The sequence below is a fragment of the Lonchura striata genome, chromosome 2, assembly GCF_050655825.1.
Source record: "Lonchura striata isolate lonStrDom1 chromosome 2, ASM5065582v1, whole genome shotgun sequence".
Taxonomy (NCBI): Eukaryota; Metazoa; Chordata; class Aves; order Passeriformes; family Estrildidae; genus Lonchura; species Lonchura striata.
The window spans coordinates 19,967,874-19,983,608 of NC_140704.1; the positions used below are offsets into that span (position 1 = coordinate 19,967,874).

The 15,735-nt window shown below is 37.0% G+C and overlaps 1 protein-coding gene across 1 annotated transcript in view; it reads right to left on the minus strand.

Annotated features, from left to right (window-relative positions):
* The window catches only part of ARL5B (ARF like GTPase 5B), a 53,201-nt gene extending 37,588 nt beyond the window's left edge, over window positions 1-15,613 (minus strand). Inside the window, exons 1-6 of the mRNA XM_085573084.1 lie at window positions 15,462-15,613; window positions 8,031-8,091; window positions 6,752-6,899; window positions 5,039-5,122; window positions 3,193-3,344; window positions 1,412-1,451 (exon numbers count right to left, since the gene is read on the minus strand). Coding sequence (XP_085429210.1) covers window positions 1,412-1,451; window positions 3,193-3,344; window positions 5,039-5,122; window positions 6,752-6,899; window positions 8,031-8,091; window positions 15,462-15,507 — 531 coding nt within the window. The 5' untranslated portion in view covers window positions 15,508-15,613. The remainder of the gene's footprint in view (window positions 1-1,411; window positions 1,452-3,192; window positions 3,345-5,038; window positions 5,123-6,751; window positions 6,900-8,030; window positions 8,092-15,461) is intronic.
* Between the last annotated feature and the right edge of the window lie 122 nt (window positions 15,614-15,735).

Genomic DNA, 15,735 nt, shown 5'->3' on the forward strand with positions numbered 1-15,735 from the left:
GCTTTTAGGCAGGCAGAAGTGGAGAGCGGTGCTTCTGGAAAACCTGCCAAGAATTTAGATGGGTTGGGTACCTGACTGCTGCTGGGACTTGGCTAGGAACTGGGTGTCAACTATTGGTTTTGATTTGTTGTTTTTTTTTCAGTCTTCATGTGGCGTTTTTTGGGGGACTGGTGGTTAGGTTTATTTGATGCTTAGTGTTCTCAATTAACTCCGTATCTTTAAATAGTCTTTAGATTTCACTTAATTCCATTCAAATTGAATTAACAGTTACTGGGTCTAGTCTATCATCACCTGTTTTTCAAGCTTCAGGTGAAGGAACCTAACTCAAACACTGTCAAAAGTTCTCTGCTTGTGCAAATAAGACCAAGAAAAAAAAAATGAAGGCAAAATAATTTCTCTGCAACAGAATCTGAAAACATGTATGATATTAGTTAAATGAATGTCAAGATTAGCTTCACTCTGAAGTCTACAGATAGAGCACCATGGTTTTGTTTTGTTTATAGATCTGGCTTCCCTTTTGATTTGTATTCATTTAGAAAACAACACTCACTAGAAGGTGAGGAAGGCTCATGTACGCAGAATTTAAAATTTTAACAGAATACAGCAAGTCTACACATAACACTGGCTGCTGTGATTCCATATTTAATTACTCATTTATCTTAAAAAGGTATTCAAGTTCTAAATGACTACACCAGCACTTAGTAATAATATTTTTATGCACTGTACAAAGATGTATCTTCAAGAAGAATATAAGAACGTCCTAGAACTACATACCAGAGAAACTGAGACTGAAAAAAGATTTCTTTTAAGGCAGAAGTTCCACTGTATATCAGATTGAAAGCCACCACAATATTAACTATAACTAGTTCATCAAGCACTTAAAAATTTGAATTCATAACTATTAATTCTCGTGCTGACTAATGTTCCAGGAAGTCCAGCTGGAGATATGGTTATCCTTTGAGGTTAAAGCTATGGCAGAGTAAAGTTAACCTAAACACTACTTTTAATTATTAAATAAAATGTGCTCATTTATGTTAGTAAGTTATACAACTATTTAGAAAGACGAAATATGAAATATTGACAATGACAAAACAGATTTTAAAAAGCTATCACTGAAAAAGTCAGAACTCATATTGAGAAGAATTTCAATGCTTAAAAACAGATTCACGTATGTTCATCCAGTTGAAGATTAGTGTATTAAAAAAAGTTAAGAAAATACTTTTGTGTTTCAGTTCAACTGCGCTTGATTCAAGCACAGCTTACAGGTTGGCTGATATAAATTAAACACTGGTCACTGCCTCAGCAGCCAAAAGTACAGAAAAATGTATATGTTCACAGGATAAATAGAAGTCTCTTCTTTTGGAGGAATAACAAAAAAAAAAAAAAAGGGAAAAAAAAAAAGCTATCTCACTCCAATACGGGAGGTCATCCACTCCAAGCCTTGGCATAATCTGAAAGATAAGAGAGGTTACATTTGGTACAAGTTGTATTCCAGCATCTTGAAGGTATTTTCTACTTTATTGAAGCTTGGCAGCATTTCAAGTTTTTTTTTCCTTGTAAACCTAAAAGACACTATCCTTAAATGCTTACTCACAAGTACATGGAAAGAAAAGAAGTTTTTCTTGTTCTACAGAAAGCTAGACCTTTACATACTAATATTAAAAGATAAAGGGCAGGTTATCCATACTGAACTGGTAAATGAAAAGACAGTATATCAAAATTACATTACAAAATTAAAAGTGTGTTTATATTGAATACTAAGTCTTCATGGGATCTAATCTACTTCCTAACTCAATTTGCATCTCCATTTAAAAGTCTTCTGTTTTAGAAGATAGACCTTCCTTTGATTTTCTAGGGTTCTAGTTACCTAATTTATACCCCTTTGAGGTTTACCTCTGTACAGTAAATCAGTATGTAGCTATCCAAGAATGTTATCTTCACTCACATCAGGTTCATCCCCCCAGATTCTTGTCAGATCTTCCCAAGGAAGTCTCAGCTCAGCTATCTAACTCTGGGAATGTTTTTTCTAAGTTTATCTCATACTGTCATAGTTTAAAGTATTCTAAATATTCACTGCTTTTTGTTTTACAATACGAAAGAAGCAACCTAGGACAGCCACTGTTACTAAACTAAACCTCATATTTATCGATTATTTTCCTTCAAATGTCAACTGGTTGAAGATCTTAGTTAGTCCATAAACTGTGTACTCAAAAGTGACTTTAGCAAAACTGGTAGAAGGAAAGTAGAGTTAACTCTTTGAACGAAATAATACAACCTCCCTATAAAACTATCTCCCACTTTTTCTCACTAACACATTCCACCCTAAGGAAGTTAATGCCACCATTCACTCTGCAACATATCTCCATGACATTAGACAATAGTTCATGCTAGTAAGTGAAGTAGATGCTCTCCCTTCCCAAATACTCAGTTGGATTCACTATTTTTGATGTCACAAGATCACAGTATTGTAAAGGCTGTACAACACAACTAAAAAATCCTCCAAATATTACACATTACAAGACTGCTTTAAAAACCAAGATGAAAAATCAGTACACTTCACACCGTACAAGCAAGACATTATTCAACTTGTAGAAGGTATCTAAAATGGTTTTTTTATATATACAGACTAAGGATCTAAGCCCAGCATTCCATTTTAGTAATTGTTAGCATAAGTTATGCAGATTTCAAAATTAGCTACACTAGCCAGATAGAAACAAAGTTTAATATTGGTAAAAATTTGTTTTATGATAGATCTGTGTAACTTTTAATCAAAAACTATCTCTCAATGCTAATCAAAAAAGCCAACCAACCAAAAAAATTCTGAACACCTCAACCTCGCAGCTTAGAAGCTTCCTGTAGTTTAGAATATAAAGGAAGAGAACAGTAACTTATTTCTTCAAATACAGAAAGACACACAAGAGTAAGAGTAGCACAAAGAGAGTAGGAAGCTATGTCAACAGCTACATACTTAGGTGAAGGGGGTAGTGTTTGGTTTTTGGTTTGGGGTTTTTAACAACAAATGGAAGATGTTCATATGAATTTGGAGTTTGAGCTATGAGAAAACCCACAAGGTTCAATTATGAAAAAGAAAAATTCAAAAAGTCCCTCTGACAGCAAAGTTCGGTGTCAGCAGGCTTCTAAATCAGTATTCTCTTTTCCCAGGAACTGCCGTAGTAAGCAGTAAGCACTTACCCCTCTCCTGTCAAAGCACAGCAGGACTGAATGTGCCACGGGTGATCCTTTATGGAGCTGAGGGTGAGGTATGCAGATATCTCGGCAGCCGTCATGCAGCCTTTCATGTCCTGCTTGTTGGCAAAGATGAGAACCGCAGCCTTCCGTAAATCCTAGAAATGGTTCAGAGTACTCATAACAGTTATTATACAAAACTAAAAGGCTATTGTGCTCACTTCATTTGTTAAAAGAACTGTATCCAAGCTAATCTACGATTTCTCTGGAGCATGGAATTTAAACCGTCTTACTACACAAAGTATTTGTTACAGTAAGACTGAAAACCTAATTTATTCAGAAGTGTTCACCACCACAAAGAATCAAATTGTAATGTGTTATATGAAAATCCTTTTGGTGTTGACCACATGTTCATACATAACTAATGAAAGTCTTGTCAAAATACATTTTATAATGCTCCAAATCACTCAGTTAGTGGAATTATTTCTGGTTAAACATTGCAAGTCCTACAATATATACTATTCAAATGGAAAAGACTGCTAAATATCAGTCTCTTAAAATTCTTTCAACTTCATTAAAGAAGTTCTGTATTTATTAAAGCAGTAATAATTTAAGAAAGCTTTCTGAATTCCTGTTAAGTTTAACTCTAGTGTTCAAAAAGGGAGTTTTAATAATGCTGCATCAGCTTTTATAACTAATTAAAGAAGTTTTGTTTCAGCATGGACATTAGCATTCTGAACAGACAAGAACCAGAATGTATGGCTTTAAAAGAGCAGAAGGGTAAACAAATCTAATACTCAGGAAGCTGACAGTTGCAACTAAAAGTGTTCAATACATTTCAATACATGTTAAATTTTGAGAGTATTTTTCCACCAAGAGAAAAAAAAACCAAAACAATAAAGCTTTATGATCTACAGCTGAAAAACTCTGTAAGAAGCCCAGTCTAGGCCTACCAACTGATTTCAAGAGATGGCAGATCACAGCTTCTTAAGAGCTTGAGACTGGAAACCAAAAAACTACATGGGAAAACTCTGGCACAAGAAGTAATTCTTCCACCTTTTTTGGCAATGAATTTACTCCTTATTGTTAGACCCAAACTACAATTACTATTAAACTGCAAAGTACAAATTCACTTATGTAAAACACAAGTCTCTCAGAGAAATGAACTTAATGGGATTACTTGCACTGTACTAAATCCTTTTTTTTTAAAAATGAAGGAGAATATTTAGATTGAAAACAACCTTAATTCAGCTTCAGAATGATCACAAAAGGGTTTAACATATTTTATCTAAGCAAATGTACAACTTAATTTAGGATGTTTGAATGAGTTAACCCAATGCTGAACGTCCCCACAGTAACATATAATAAAAATACAAACAAATAATTCTAAAGGAAAATGAAATTAACTTAGTTTTCCCATAGTATGATATTTACTCCCTAATTTTAAGAAACAGGATTAGAACAAAGAAAAAAAGGTGGCAATTCCATTTCTCCAAAAATAAAAACTAAAATAAAAAGGTTTCTTGAAATTTTAGCCATTTAGCTGAACTACTCAGTGGTAAAGGACAACAATATCCAGTTACAATAATATGACGCATAACATATTTTACAAGTTCAACATTTGCAAAGTGAAGACTGATTTAATTACAATAAAGCAAGTCCTGTTAGAAGGGTGCATCATAATAATTTTTCTGCTTATTTATAGCTTACATGGTTTTAAAATGTGATCAACATGAATGCATACTTATTCTCAAATCTTTTTTTCTGACAAAATTATTTTTGTTAACATAGGAAGCATGAAATGTTCTTTGCCTGTTCTCAAAAAAATTATCATCCCAACTCCCCACCATACCTCATGAGCCAGCATTCTATAAAGTTCTTCTTTTGTAATAGACAGTCGCTCTCTATCAATGCTGTCAACAACCAGAATGATGAACTAGGGAAAAACATCAATAATATAATATGTAAATAAAAACTACAAATTACAGAAAGCAGAATTCCAAGAGACCACTACCACTAATCTTCCAACAAAAGAGACAGACACTTTCAGAGGACTTTCTTCAACCAGAAGAGAGAAAGTGACAAAGGAGAGAAAAGAGAGCAGCAAAAAAGGAGGATTAGAAATCACTGCTGTAATTCTCCAACATATTCTCCAAATCACTTTGCCTTATAAAATTAAAGGGATTCACTAGCCATTGAAAATGACCACAAAGTATGAAAACCTGAGTCAATTTAATGCTGCTGTGACTTTGAGATGCCTAGCAGATGAGGTGGAACAGTAATAGAATTATTCATATGAGGGAGGCTAGGACTAGCATAGTAAATAGATCTCTTTTCTTCCTTAACTGTTTCCAGAGGACAGAAGTAAAGGGAAAGTTCTTTCCAAGTACTACAAGGCACTGGATTTCAAACACTTGCTAGACAGAATATGAAGAACATCCCAAAAGTATCAGAAAAATAATATATGCATCTCTCTAAATTCCAAACTCAAAGATACTCAAGGGATAAATGCTAAGAACTTATTCCTCTATACCAGATAATGCTGGTAGAAGTCTCTTTATTTTCATGTGTTTCTTAGATGTAGCTGCACTTTTCCAGATAAAATACAAAATTAGTCTAAAATACTAAATGTGAAGGTTGAGATGTCATTATCAGGCTTACAGTAGATCTAAGATGGATCACTGATCTCACCTCTCTTCTAGAGCATAGGAAAAGATATAGAAAAAGGAAGAGATACAAAAGCTAATTTTACAAGAGGATGGAATACTTATATAAAGAGTAACATCTACAAGAGGTCTCTGCTTTTAGGAGAAATGGTATGAAATTAAGTCTAGAATATTTTACATCAGTGTAGATGTCTCAAAAAGAGTCCTCAGTGATTATATGTGCCTTTTTCTATTGACAACCTCTTGGCCTCAAAAAGACTGTCATAAAAAACAAACCCCACAAGTAAACTGTTGCTGAATTCTTCTCCAACCTTTCCAGCAAAAGCAGCTCTGCCAGTACCTCATGAGTAGAGCACAGCAAGATTTTTCTTCCTCCTCTGGATAAAAGCTATGAGCTGTTTAAATACTGCTGCCTAGGCTTAGAGAAAGTTTCCTTCCTTTATTCCTTATTCCTTCATTCCTCATTTCCTCCTAATTATCATTATTTCAAAACCATTTCAGACTGGATGTACAGAAGTCCAGTTGAACACTGCAAATCATCACAAAATTTGCAAATTACATTTCAAAATTTTCTTTTTAATCTACTTTTAAAAAGCAAGCAAAAAATGCAGTCTAAAATGTATTTCATTATCATTTGATTGCCTAGGAAAAAATCTAACTTCATAGTTTATAGCATAGACCAAATAACACTACAGTAAACAGAAAAAATACTTTAAATATTACCAGAAAAATGGCTGCATACCAGCAATACCTCACACTTTTTGAATTTATTCTCCCGCATTAGAATGTAAAAACAATACAGCTGCAATCTCTACAACAGTCTACAAACATACTTAATAAATAAATATAATTTAAAACTAACTTTTTTGATTTGCAGATTTCAAAGCATCTTCTCATACCTCTGTGTTAGAATAATAGGTATTCCATGATGACCGTAATGATTCTTGTCCTCCAATATCCCACATTAAGAAATGAGTATTCTTCACCACTATTTCTTCTACATTGCTTCCTATGGTTGGAGAAGTATGAACCACTTCATTCATTAAGCTAAAGGAAACAATATCACACCATAAAGACCAGTCAGCAAAATCCACAAGGCTTGTTAGAGGTCAATTATAACCATTTTTTGTAGAAAAAGTAAATATGTGTAACTGACAAAAAATATTTAAAAATTAGGTATATTTTTAAAAAGCTATACATTTCAACTTTAGAAAGTAGTGACTGTAGTCATGCTTAAAGAAATCAGCAAGGAAAAATAAGCACACAAAAGGCATAACAAATGGTTAAGTGTTATAAGAGGACTGTCTTTCTAAAGGACATTAACTTAAAATGCACTTGTTTTAAAGTAGGAGCTGCCGTTCTGAAGATCCCAAATACAAAAGCAAATACAAAACTGTGCAAAATATAAATTGGAATATAATTTTATAAAAGCACTTTAATTAATAACTAGATATTAAATCCAAAAGGATTGTTTGGTTACATAGCTGAAAATTTCTCAGTTCCACCTTTAAGCTTGCTCAGAATATTCATGAATAGAGAATCTTTTTGGAAAGCATACTATGCTGCTTTGATATCCAAATACAAGGATATTAAATTTATCTGTACTCTCCTCCTTTTCCACAATTACAATAGTAATTATTGTTCTGACAACACTCTTGAATTTATTATAGATATTCTTGTAATGCTGCCAAGATTTGAACGCAATGATGTTATTGAAAATTAGTAAGGTAGGACCTGTAAAAGCTGAAATATTATTTTTAGGAATGCTCTATCACAGATTTTAGACACTGGAATTGAGAAACATTTGGAAACATTTCTGGATTTTTGCAGGGTGGCTAGAATTTCCATTAATTTAAAAATCATGTTATTTTCTGAGGCTATTGGAAGCAGGATTATTTCCATGCATACAAATTCAGACAGGCTTTCATGGGAAAAAATTGCAGTTCACTTTGTGCTTGGATGTACAAATTTATTGTTCAATTTACAGTTCAGTTTTAAAGCAGTTCTTTCAATTATCCTTTAAAAATTTACCCTGTTTAGAACAACTAATATCATTAATGTACAAAGTGTGATCTAGAACCCCAGAGATTACACCAGGTTACAAAGGTGACTTTTCAAAGAATAAACAGTGACAAGTAATAAAATGCAAACAGAAACACATTTAGTTCATATACTTACAACTGGTAAAGAATAGTAGTCTTTCCAGCATTATCAAGTCCCACTATGATTACTTTGTGCTCTGCATATACAAAAAAAAAAAAAAAAAGAAGACAAAAATAAATTAGTGGAAACAGCAATAATTGTAATTCTGGTTAATCACTCTCCCTTACTGAAGAAAGTAACTGTTTGTTTCTTTTGTGTCAATACCTTACACAGATTAGTGGTGACTTCAGGACAGAAAAAAAAGGAAAAAAAGTCAAAAAAGCCTCATCTTCTCTTGAGACTCCAGTCTCAGGAAAAGTCAACACTGGAAATCTAATAAAGGCAGGGTTACGAACGATTACTTCATCTACAAGATCTAGTTTTAGAAAGGAAAGTACAATGAAAAAATATAATCCATAGCAGTGTATCACACTAAGAATACCAACAAATATCCAAAGACTGCAAAAGATTTTACCCTAACATTCAAGGATCCATAATAACCATTTAATTAAGGTACCACCATTATTCACACAGTAAAATCTAAGAGGAAACTGTATTTTGAATAGGCCACAGATTCTAATTTTGCAACTTCTGAACTGAAAAGTCACAGAATGATAGTGGTCAAGGTTGGAAGACACTTCTGGAGGTCATCTGGTCAAATCTCTTTGCTGGACCAGGCCCACAGAGCCAGTGACCTAGGACCATGTCTTAGATGGGTTTTTAATATATCCAAGATGGAAACTCTACAGCCTCCCTGGACAGCCTGGGTCATTGCTTAGTCACCCTCACAGTGGAAAAGTGATTCCTGGTGTTCAGAGGGAATTTCTGTGGTCCAGTTTGTGGCCACTGCCTGGTCCTGTGATTGGGCACCACTAAGACAAGTCTGGCTCTCCCTCTTTGTACCTCTTTTTCTCATATGTTAGATTTTTTAATCTAGTCCTCAACCACCCTTGCAGCCCGTCACTGGACTCTCCCCAGAATGTCCACACCTCTTTTGTACTGAGGAGCCCAGAACTGGACATGGTACCCCAGGTGAGGCCTCATCAGTGCTGAGCAGAAAGGAAAGACCATGTGCCCCAACCTGCTCTGAAGTCCAGCATACAAAATAGTGATCTTGCAATTGCTGCAATGCCATGTTTCCAGGCACAGGGGAGACAAAACAGAATCAATCAACCAAACAAGATCAGTAAAAAAGCGCTTCGAATTTTTATGCTTCTCTGTAAATAATCCCTCTTAGAATTTCTAATCCAGTAGCACAACCACTTAGAATGGTGGTTCTTTTGCGACATGTGTGAAGCTACAGCTACTGATCTAATTACTGACCAAAAAAAGAAAACTACTTGAGACTGAAAAATTTGCAAATGGATACATAAAAACTCTGTGAAAGCTCACTATTAAAGAGATAATATTTACAATTCTAGGGCACTTATTTCAAAGCACAACATGGTTCACAGTTGATCTACAAAGATCTATCCTAAGTATCAAATTGATGCTTTTTCTCCCCTAAGTGGGTGATTTAAGGAAAAATTGAAGTGTTTTGGTTAAAAATCTATTTATATATATTAACCTAGGTATTTTTATACTGATTACAGTAATGAAATAGTTTCTTGTTTGAAACTTTTGTAAGTTTTGCTATGCAATAGGGTCATAACAGATGGCAAAATATATTTCCCTGTGCCAGTTCCCCTACTACTGCATCCTGTCAACACATTCTAAGAAAATAATGTGACTGAATGTAAATGCAGGAGTACTTTTAGCCCCACTAACAGCAGCATCAGTAATTAATAACCTTTCCCAATACATAAGTAGTATGAAATCCTCTCTACTTTCAAGGCTAATAAATCATGCCTAGTAGCTTGACTGCCCATCTCTTCTTCAAACAGTTAAAGAGCTTTCAAAGTTCCAAACACAGAACTACAGTCCCGTTTTTTTTCAAACCAAACATGTTGTCAACTATTGCCAGGAAGATGATTCTACTTTTGCAGCATTCTGTTTAAGCTATTTTCAAGAAACAAAAGAAATCCCAGTCAGGCATTACACTGCTCTCTCATCTTCTTATCAGAACATCTTAGGCATGGATGATTGGAGTGTTGGATGATACAACACCACACTAAGTAATGAAGAAAAAACCTCCATTGAGATGACTGCTTTTGAAAGCCACTGAAGTATGAATGGTCCAACACTAACTGGGAAAAAAGGGCACATCTTATCTGTGTTACTTCATAGTCAAATGGTGTTTCATACAGTGATTGAATAAGCACAAACAATAAACAGTCACACAAGAGTTAATTAATAGTGATCTTGGCATGAAAATAGCAAGTTGGAATTAGGGGTATTTCATACAAGTAGCAGAGTCCAGAACTATAGTAATGGAAACTCTTCACTTACAAACATATTTAAAAGTTGAATTTCTGTCTAGTTTGTTGAAAACAAAAAATTTGCACACAGACGTGCATTAGAGGAAAAACATGTGAGCTTAAAAACTACCAAACTAAGAAAGAACAGTATTTTAGCATGACAGCTACTTGTTTACAAGAGTAACTAGGAGAAGGCAGGAGGAAGGACAGTTACCGGGTAAATCATAGGCAGTGATTTATTTGTGTTCTGTACTTACAGACTAAACCAAGTTTCTCCCTTTTAGTGGCTGGTATTCAAACTCAGTTTAGGTTGTATTCATGAGTATCTTCCCAGTCCACCATGTTCTTGGCAAAAGAAGAAGAAAATCCACAACAAAGTTGAGAGAGCAGAAGAGCCTTTATTAATTGCGTAGGAAGAGGGAGGGAAGATGGGGAAAGCAGAAGTAGGCATAAGCAGGGAAAAAAATAGAAAAGACAGTATTAGACTACTCTTTAAAAGAATCCAAGGACTTCTTGGTTTCACAGCCATTTCTAGAACATTGATTTAAAAAATTGATATGTAATACAGTTTAAAAAAATCTGTGGCAGTTTAGTATTACAAAAACACAGGACAGTGAAGATTATCTTCTGGCAGATGTTAGAAGAAAGACATAACATGCTCTTTTCTTCCTTACTCATCTATATTTCTCTATGGTAAAAGGACCCAAACCTGAAGATTCAATTCTCCCAACACGCCTTTTTCTCTACTTTGCAAAAGATAAAAGTAAAAATAATCTAAATGCTTTAATGATGCTACTTCTAACGTATCTGGAAGAAATGACAACTGAATGAGTACTTTTCTGATAGCTTTCAAGCTGTGAAACAAAATGCTCATCTGGTTCCAAAGAGCAACAACCTTGGAGGCCTCAGAGTTGAAGACAATGCAGATAGAAGCTTGCTAGAAAGAAGGCAGGATGAATAGCATAATTCTGGAGGTCAAAGACATTTCAATACAAAGCTCATTCTGCACATTTACAATCTTCTCTTAAGCATAAAATAACTGCTAAAACACATTTTGTATCCTCAGATTTGACTACAAGGAAGCAGAGAAGCTGTCAATAACTTTTAGTAGTCAGAGAAACCAAAAACCATTTGGTTTTTCAGATAAGGGTCTATCCTAACCTGACTGGAAACTGCCAGTAAGGCTAAATGAAGTAAACTGTGGGGTTACAGAAGCTCAATCATCTTGAATTAGAGCGTACCATTACTTTTCTTAAAGCAACTTTTTAATAATTGTAGCAATTATTCAGGGCAACCTGTAAAATGTTGAATAATTACTATTCCAAAAATAAGTAAACCCCAGATTTGTGAGCTTCTCAAAGAACTCTATACACCACACACACACAAAAAAAAATAAGGTACCGATAACAGTAATTTATATTTATCAGTGTTGCTGACATTCACTTCTATTTTTAACCCACATTTTAATTAAGAACTATCTTGGTAATAATCATGGAATGGTAAGTCAAGCAAGTTTTACTCAGGCATGTGTTAACACAGGCACCAGCTTAATGGCTCCACCACCTATCCACACAACTACATGCTGCTTAGAAGAATGTGCCGTGATTACTGAATCATAGCTTCAACAGGTCATTTTTGGAGTCTGATTTTTTTTTTAATTTCTGAAAGTAAGTTACTAATAAAAGTAAACTCAACTGAACTCCTGTAATTTAGCAACTATACTTTAAATGGCTGCAGAGAATAATATTTTAAATAAAACAATATTTAGTAATGTTTTTTTGCCAATTTAAAAAAAAAAAGGAAATATCACAAAATCATTAAAAAGTCACCTAGAAAAATGACAAAAGTCTATTTTAAAGCCAACTGTTTCTTTTGTGAGTAAAAAGATCTCTTTTTCAGTTCACATCATTCAATTATATATTGAGAGCTGAAAGATTTAGACACACCTTATCCCCTATGCTCTACTTGATGGAATACAGATGAAACTTTCAAATCTTTGCTTAGTTCCAGCTTTCCTTTTGCCTTTCCTTTTGCAGATTATCACACAGCTCACACCAGCCATGAGAACTGATGCCATGATCCTCACACAGCAGACCCTATTTGCATCTTTGGAATACTCCCTCTGTACAGTAAAAATCAATGTGCAAGTTACTGTCTTAGTCTGCCCAACAAGCAGCTTCACAGGACAGCCTGTGAATTTTCCAAGGAGCTATCAAGATTTGATGTAACTAGAAGAGCAACCAGAATCAACTCAGAAACTACTATGCTTTATTATTAGTAATGGTATTACTTAGATAATACAATTGTGTTGTGGGAGAATAATTTCCCATTAGATCAAAAATTTATGTCTGAAGCAAATTTTCTAAACTGAAATTTCAGTTTTGGCCATGAAAAGAAACTCACTTTCTTTTCTGCGGCTACACAAGAAAAGGAGGTAAAGAAAAACAAAACAAAACAAAAAAAACCCCGAACAACCCAGAACAAAGCAAAAATGAAACAAAAACCAAATCCAACAATAAACCAGGATCATGACCCTAAAGTCTCTTATTGGGATACATGCCAAAGAGTAAATATTCCATGGTATTATGTAATCTATTTAACTGTGAGACTAATATTTCATTAACCATTTAAATATAATAATGTATTAGGTTTGTAATGTGAGATTTTGATAGTAAAGAGAGCTACACAGTGTTTTCTGAGAAACTCCTAGAAACCTCTCCTATATGTATGTAGCCAGTGCCATCAGCAACAGGTGTAATGCCTCTGGGATAACATATTTAAGATGATAAAAAGTAATTGCACAGGTAAAATTACAGACAGAGAAAAGAGCAGTGAGAATATGTGAGAGAAACAACTCTGCTGACTCCAAGGCTGGTGCAGAAGGACGGGGAGGTGCTGCAGGTGCCAGAGATTCACCTGCAGCCCATGGCGAGGCAGCTGTGCCCTGCAGCCAGAGGTCCATGGGGGAGCAGAGATCCACTGCCCCTTGCTAGAGCAGGTAGATCCCAAAGGCAGCTGTGACCCCACTGGACACTCATGTTGGAGCAGGCTCCTGGCAACCTGTGGACCTGTGGAGAAAAGCCCACTCTGAAACAGGTTTGCTGGCAGGTTTGTGACCTGGATCCATGCTGGAATGGACCATCCCTGAAGTACTGCACCTCGTGAAATGGACTCTTGTTGGAACAGTTAGTGAAGAACTGTAGACCCTGGGAAGAACACACATTGGAGAAGCCCATGGAGCATGCATGGTATGCAGTCCCCCCCATAAGGAAGAAAGAGTGGCAAAGACAGTATGTGATGGACTGGCCACAGCCCCTATTACCTGTTCCCTCCTGCAGGGAGGTGGTAGAGAACCAAAAATAAAGCTGATCCTGGAAAAAAAGAGGGAGGAATGGGGAGCAGGTGTTCAGATCTGGTTTTATTTCTCAATAACCTGTTTTGGTTTGCTTGGTAATGAATTATATTAATTTCACAAATTGAGTCTGTTTTGCCCATGATGGGAACTGGTGAGTGATCTCTCCCTTTCCTTATTTCAATCCAGAAGCCTTTTGCTGTGTTTTCTCTCCCCTTGCCCAGCTGAGGAGGGGAGTCACAGGGCTGTTTTGGTGGGCATCTGGCATCCAGCCAGGGTCACTCACAATGAAGAATAACTTTTCTAAGAGGAAATAATATACAAAATCCAAAACAATGTGTTTTCCTGAAGATAAATACTGACATCATAAGCTACTATAGAGGTAAATACAAAATGCCATCAGTTATCTGCTGATCAGTTCCCTGCTTATGGATCTCTTCAGAGTCTTTGGAATACTTCATGGAAGAAAAGGAGTTGCAGATTGCACTACTTCATGAAAAAAAAAAGGTACTTAATAACTTCTTGGAGGATAGAGGAAAAATTGGATCTTGTGAAATAGGTTTGAGAGTTCAGGAAAACAAGAAATTAGCAGTGAATTTAGAAGACTCTGTTAGAAGACTTCAGGAATTATGTGGTAGGATGGTGTACGCATGAGAAAAATAAATTATCTGGGATTGGGTCCCAATCCCATCCCATGAGAGACAGTTTAATATACAGATGTCAATGTGCACACTCACTGAGGCTTTGCTCTGGTATGTACAGAATAAGACTGGATTATGTGCAATCACAGGCACAAAACTATTAAAGTACACCAGCTGTATCTGCCTCCAAAAACTTCCAACAGAGCATTGCACGAAAACGGCTTATCTGCATTTTCAGTAACTTTAAAGTGGAAATGAGGTACACATTTGGAAACTTGATGAGAGAACAATTAATGAATTTGTTTATATTGTTTTTCGTTGAGGCCCTGAGCTTGAAGCAGGCAAAATTATATCACTGTTAACTATTTAATTTTCTAATCAAAGCTGGTTAGGTAAACCAAAATCATTAAAACAAATAAACTAACAGACAAACCGTAATTTTCTACTTTTATGATAGCCATCTGAGGTAAAGGTGGTGGCAGATGCAAATTCTGAGCTCTGGATTAAAACATGAGCTATGACTGCAGGGCTGGATGAACTGGGCAGGAGAGCATGGAAAGCGATACTATCCCCCTTACGACCTTTTTAATTTCTGGCTGGAGAAATTATTTTCTTGGATCACTGACTGTATTTAAGTAGCATCTTTGCCAAAATACAAACAGATTTTTACCTCAAAGGCCCCTGCATGTTTGGCGTTCTTATTTTCCGTCTAATTAAAGTCTAAAATAATACGATTTTAATAACAGACCCCGACGTAAAAAGGAGGATCGGCGAAGCCAAGACGGACCGGCCTCGTCCATGGAAGCAGTCCCGGCCGCCGCGGACGCCGGGCGCGCACCGCCGGAAGGCTCCCGGGGCACACGGCGCGTTTAAGGGAGAAGGAGAGAGGAGGGACCACCTCGGGAACTCAAACAAAGCCACCCCGAGCATGAGGCGCCGCGGGATCAGCGCTCACGGCGCGGCACAAAGCAAAGCCCAACTTTCGGCTGGGCGGGCCTTCAGGGCAAGGCCGGCGAGCGGAGCCGGCCCCGCGCCCGCACGGCTGCCGGCGGCCCCCGCAGCCCCGCGGGCTCCGCTCGCCGCCCGCGCCGCCGCCGGCTCGGGCCCGCGCGCTCACCTTGGCTACCGAAGAGGCTCCACAGCTTGGCGAAGATTAGGCCCATGCCTGGCCTCGGCTTCCCGCCGAACGCCCGGGGCACCCGAGCTCACCCAGGCGGCGGCGGCGGCGGCGGCAATCCCGGCTCGCTCGGCGGAGGCTCCGCAGCGGCCCCGGCGGCGCCGAGCGGGCGGGCGGGCACGCGGCACCGCCCCGCCCCGCCAGCGGCCCCGCCCCCGCCGGCGCGGCCCGCGCGCGTCGCTGCGGCGACATGGCGGCGGCAGGGGCAGGCAGT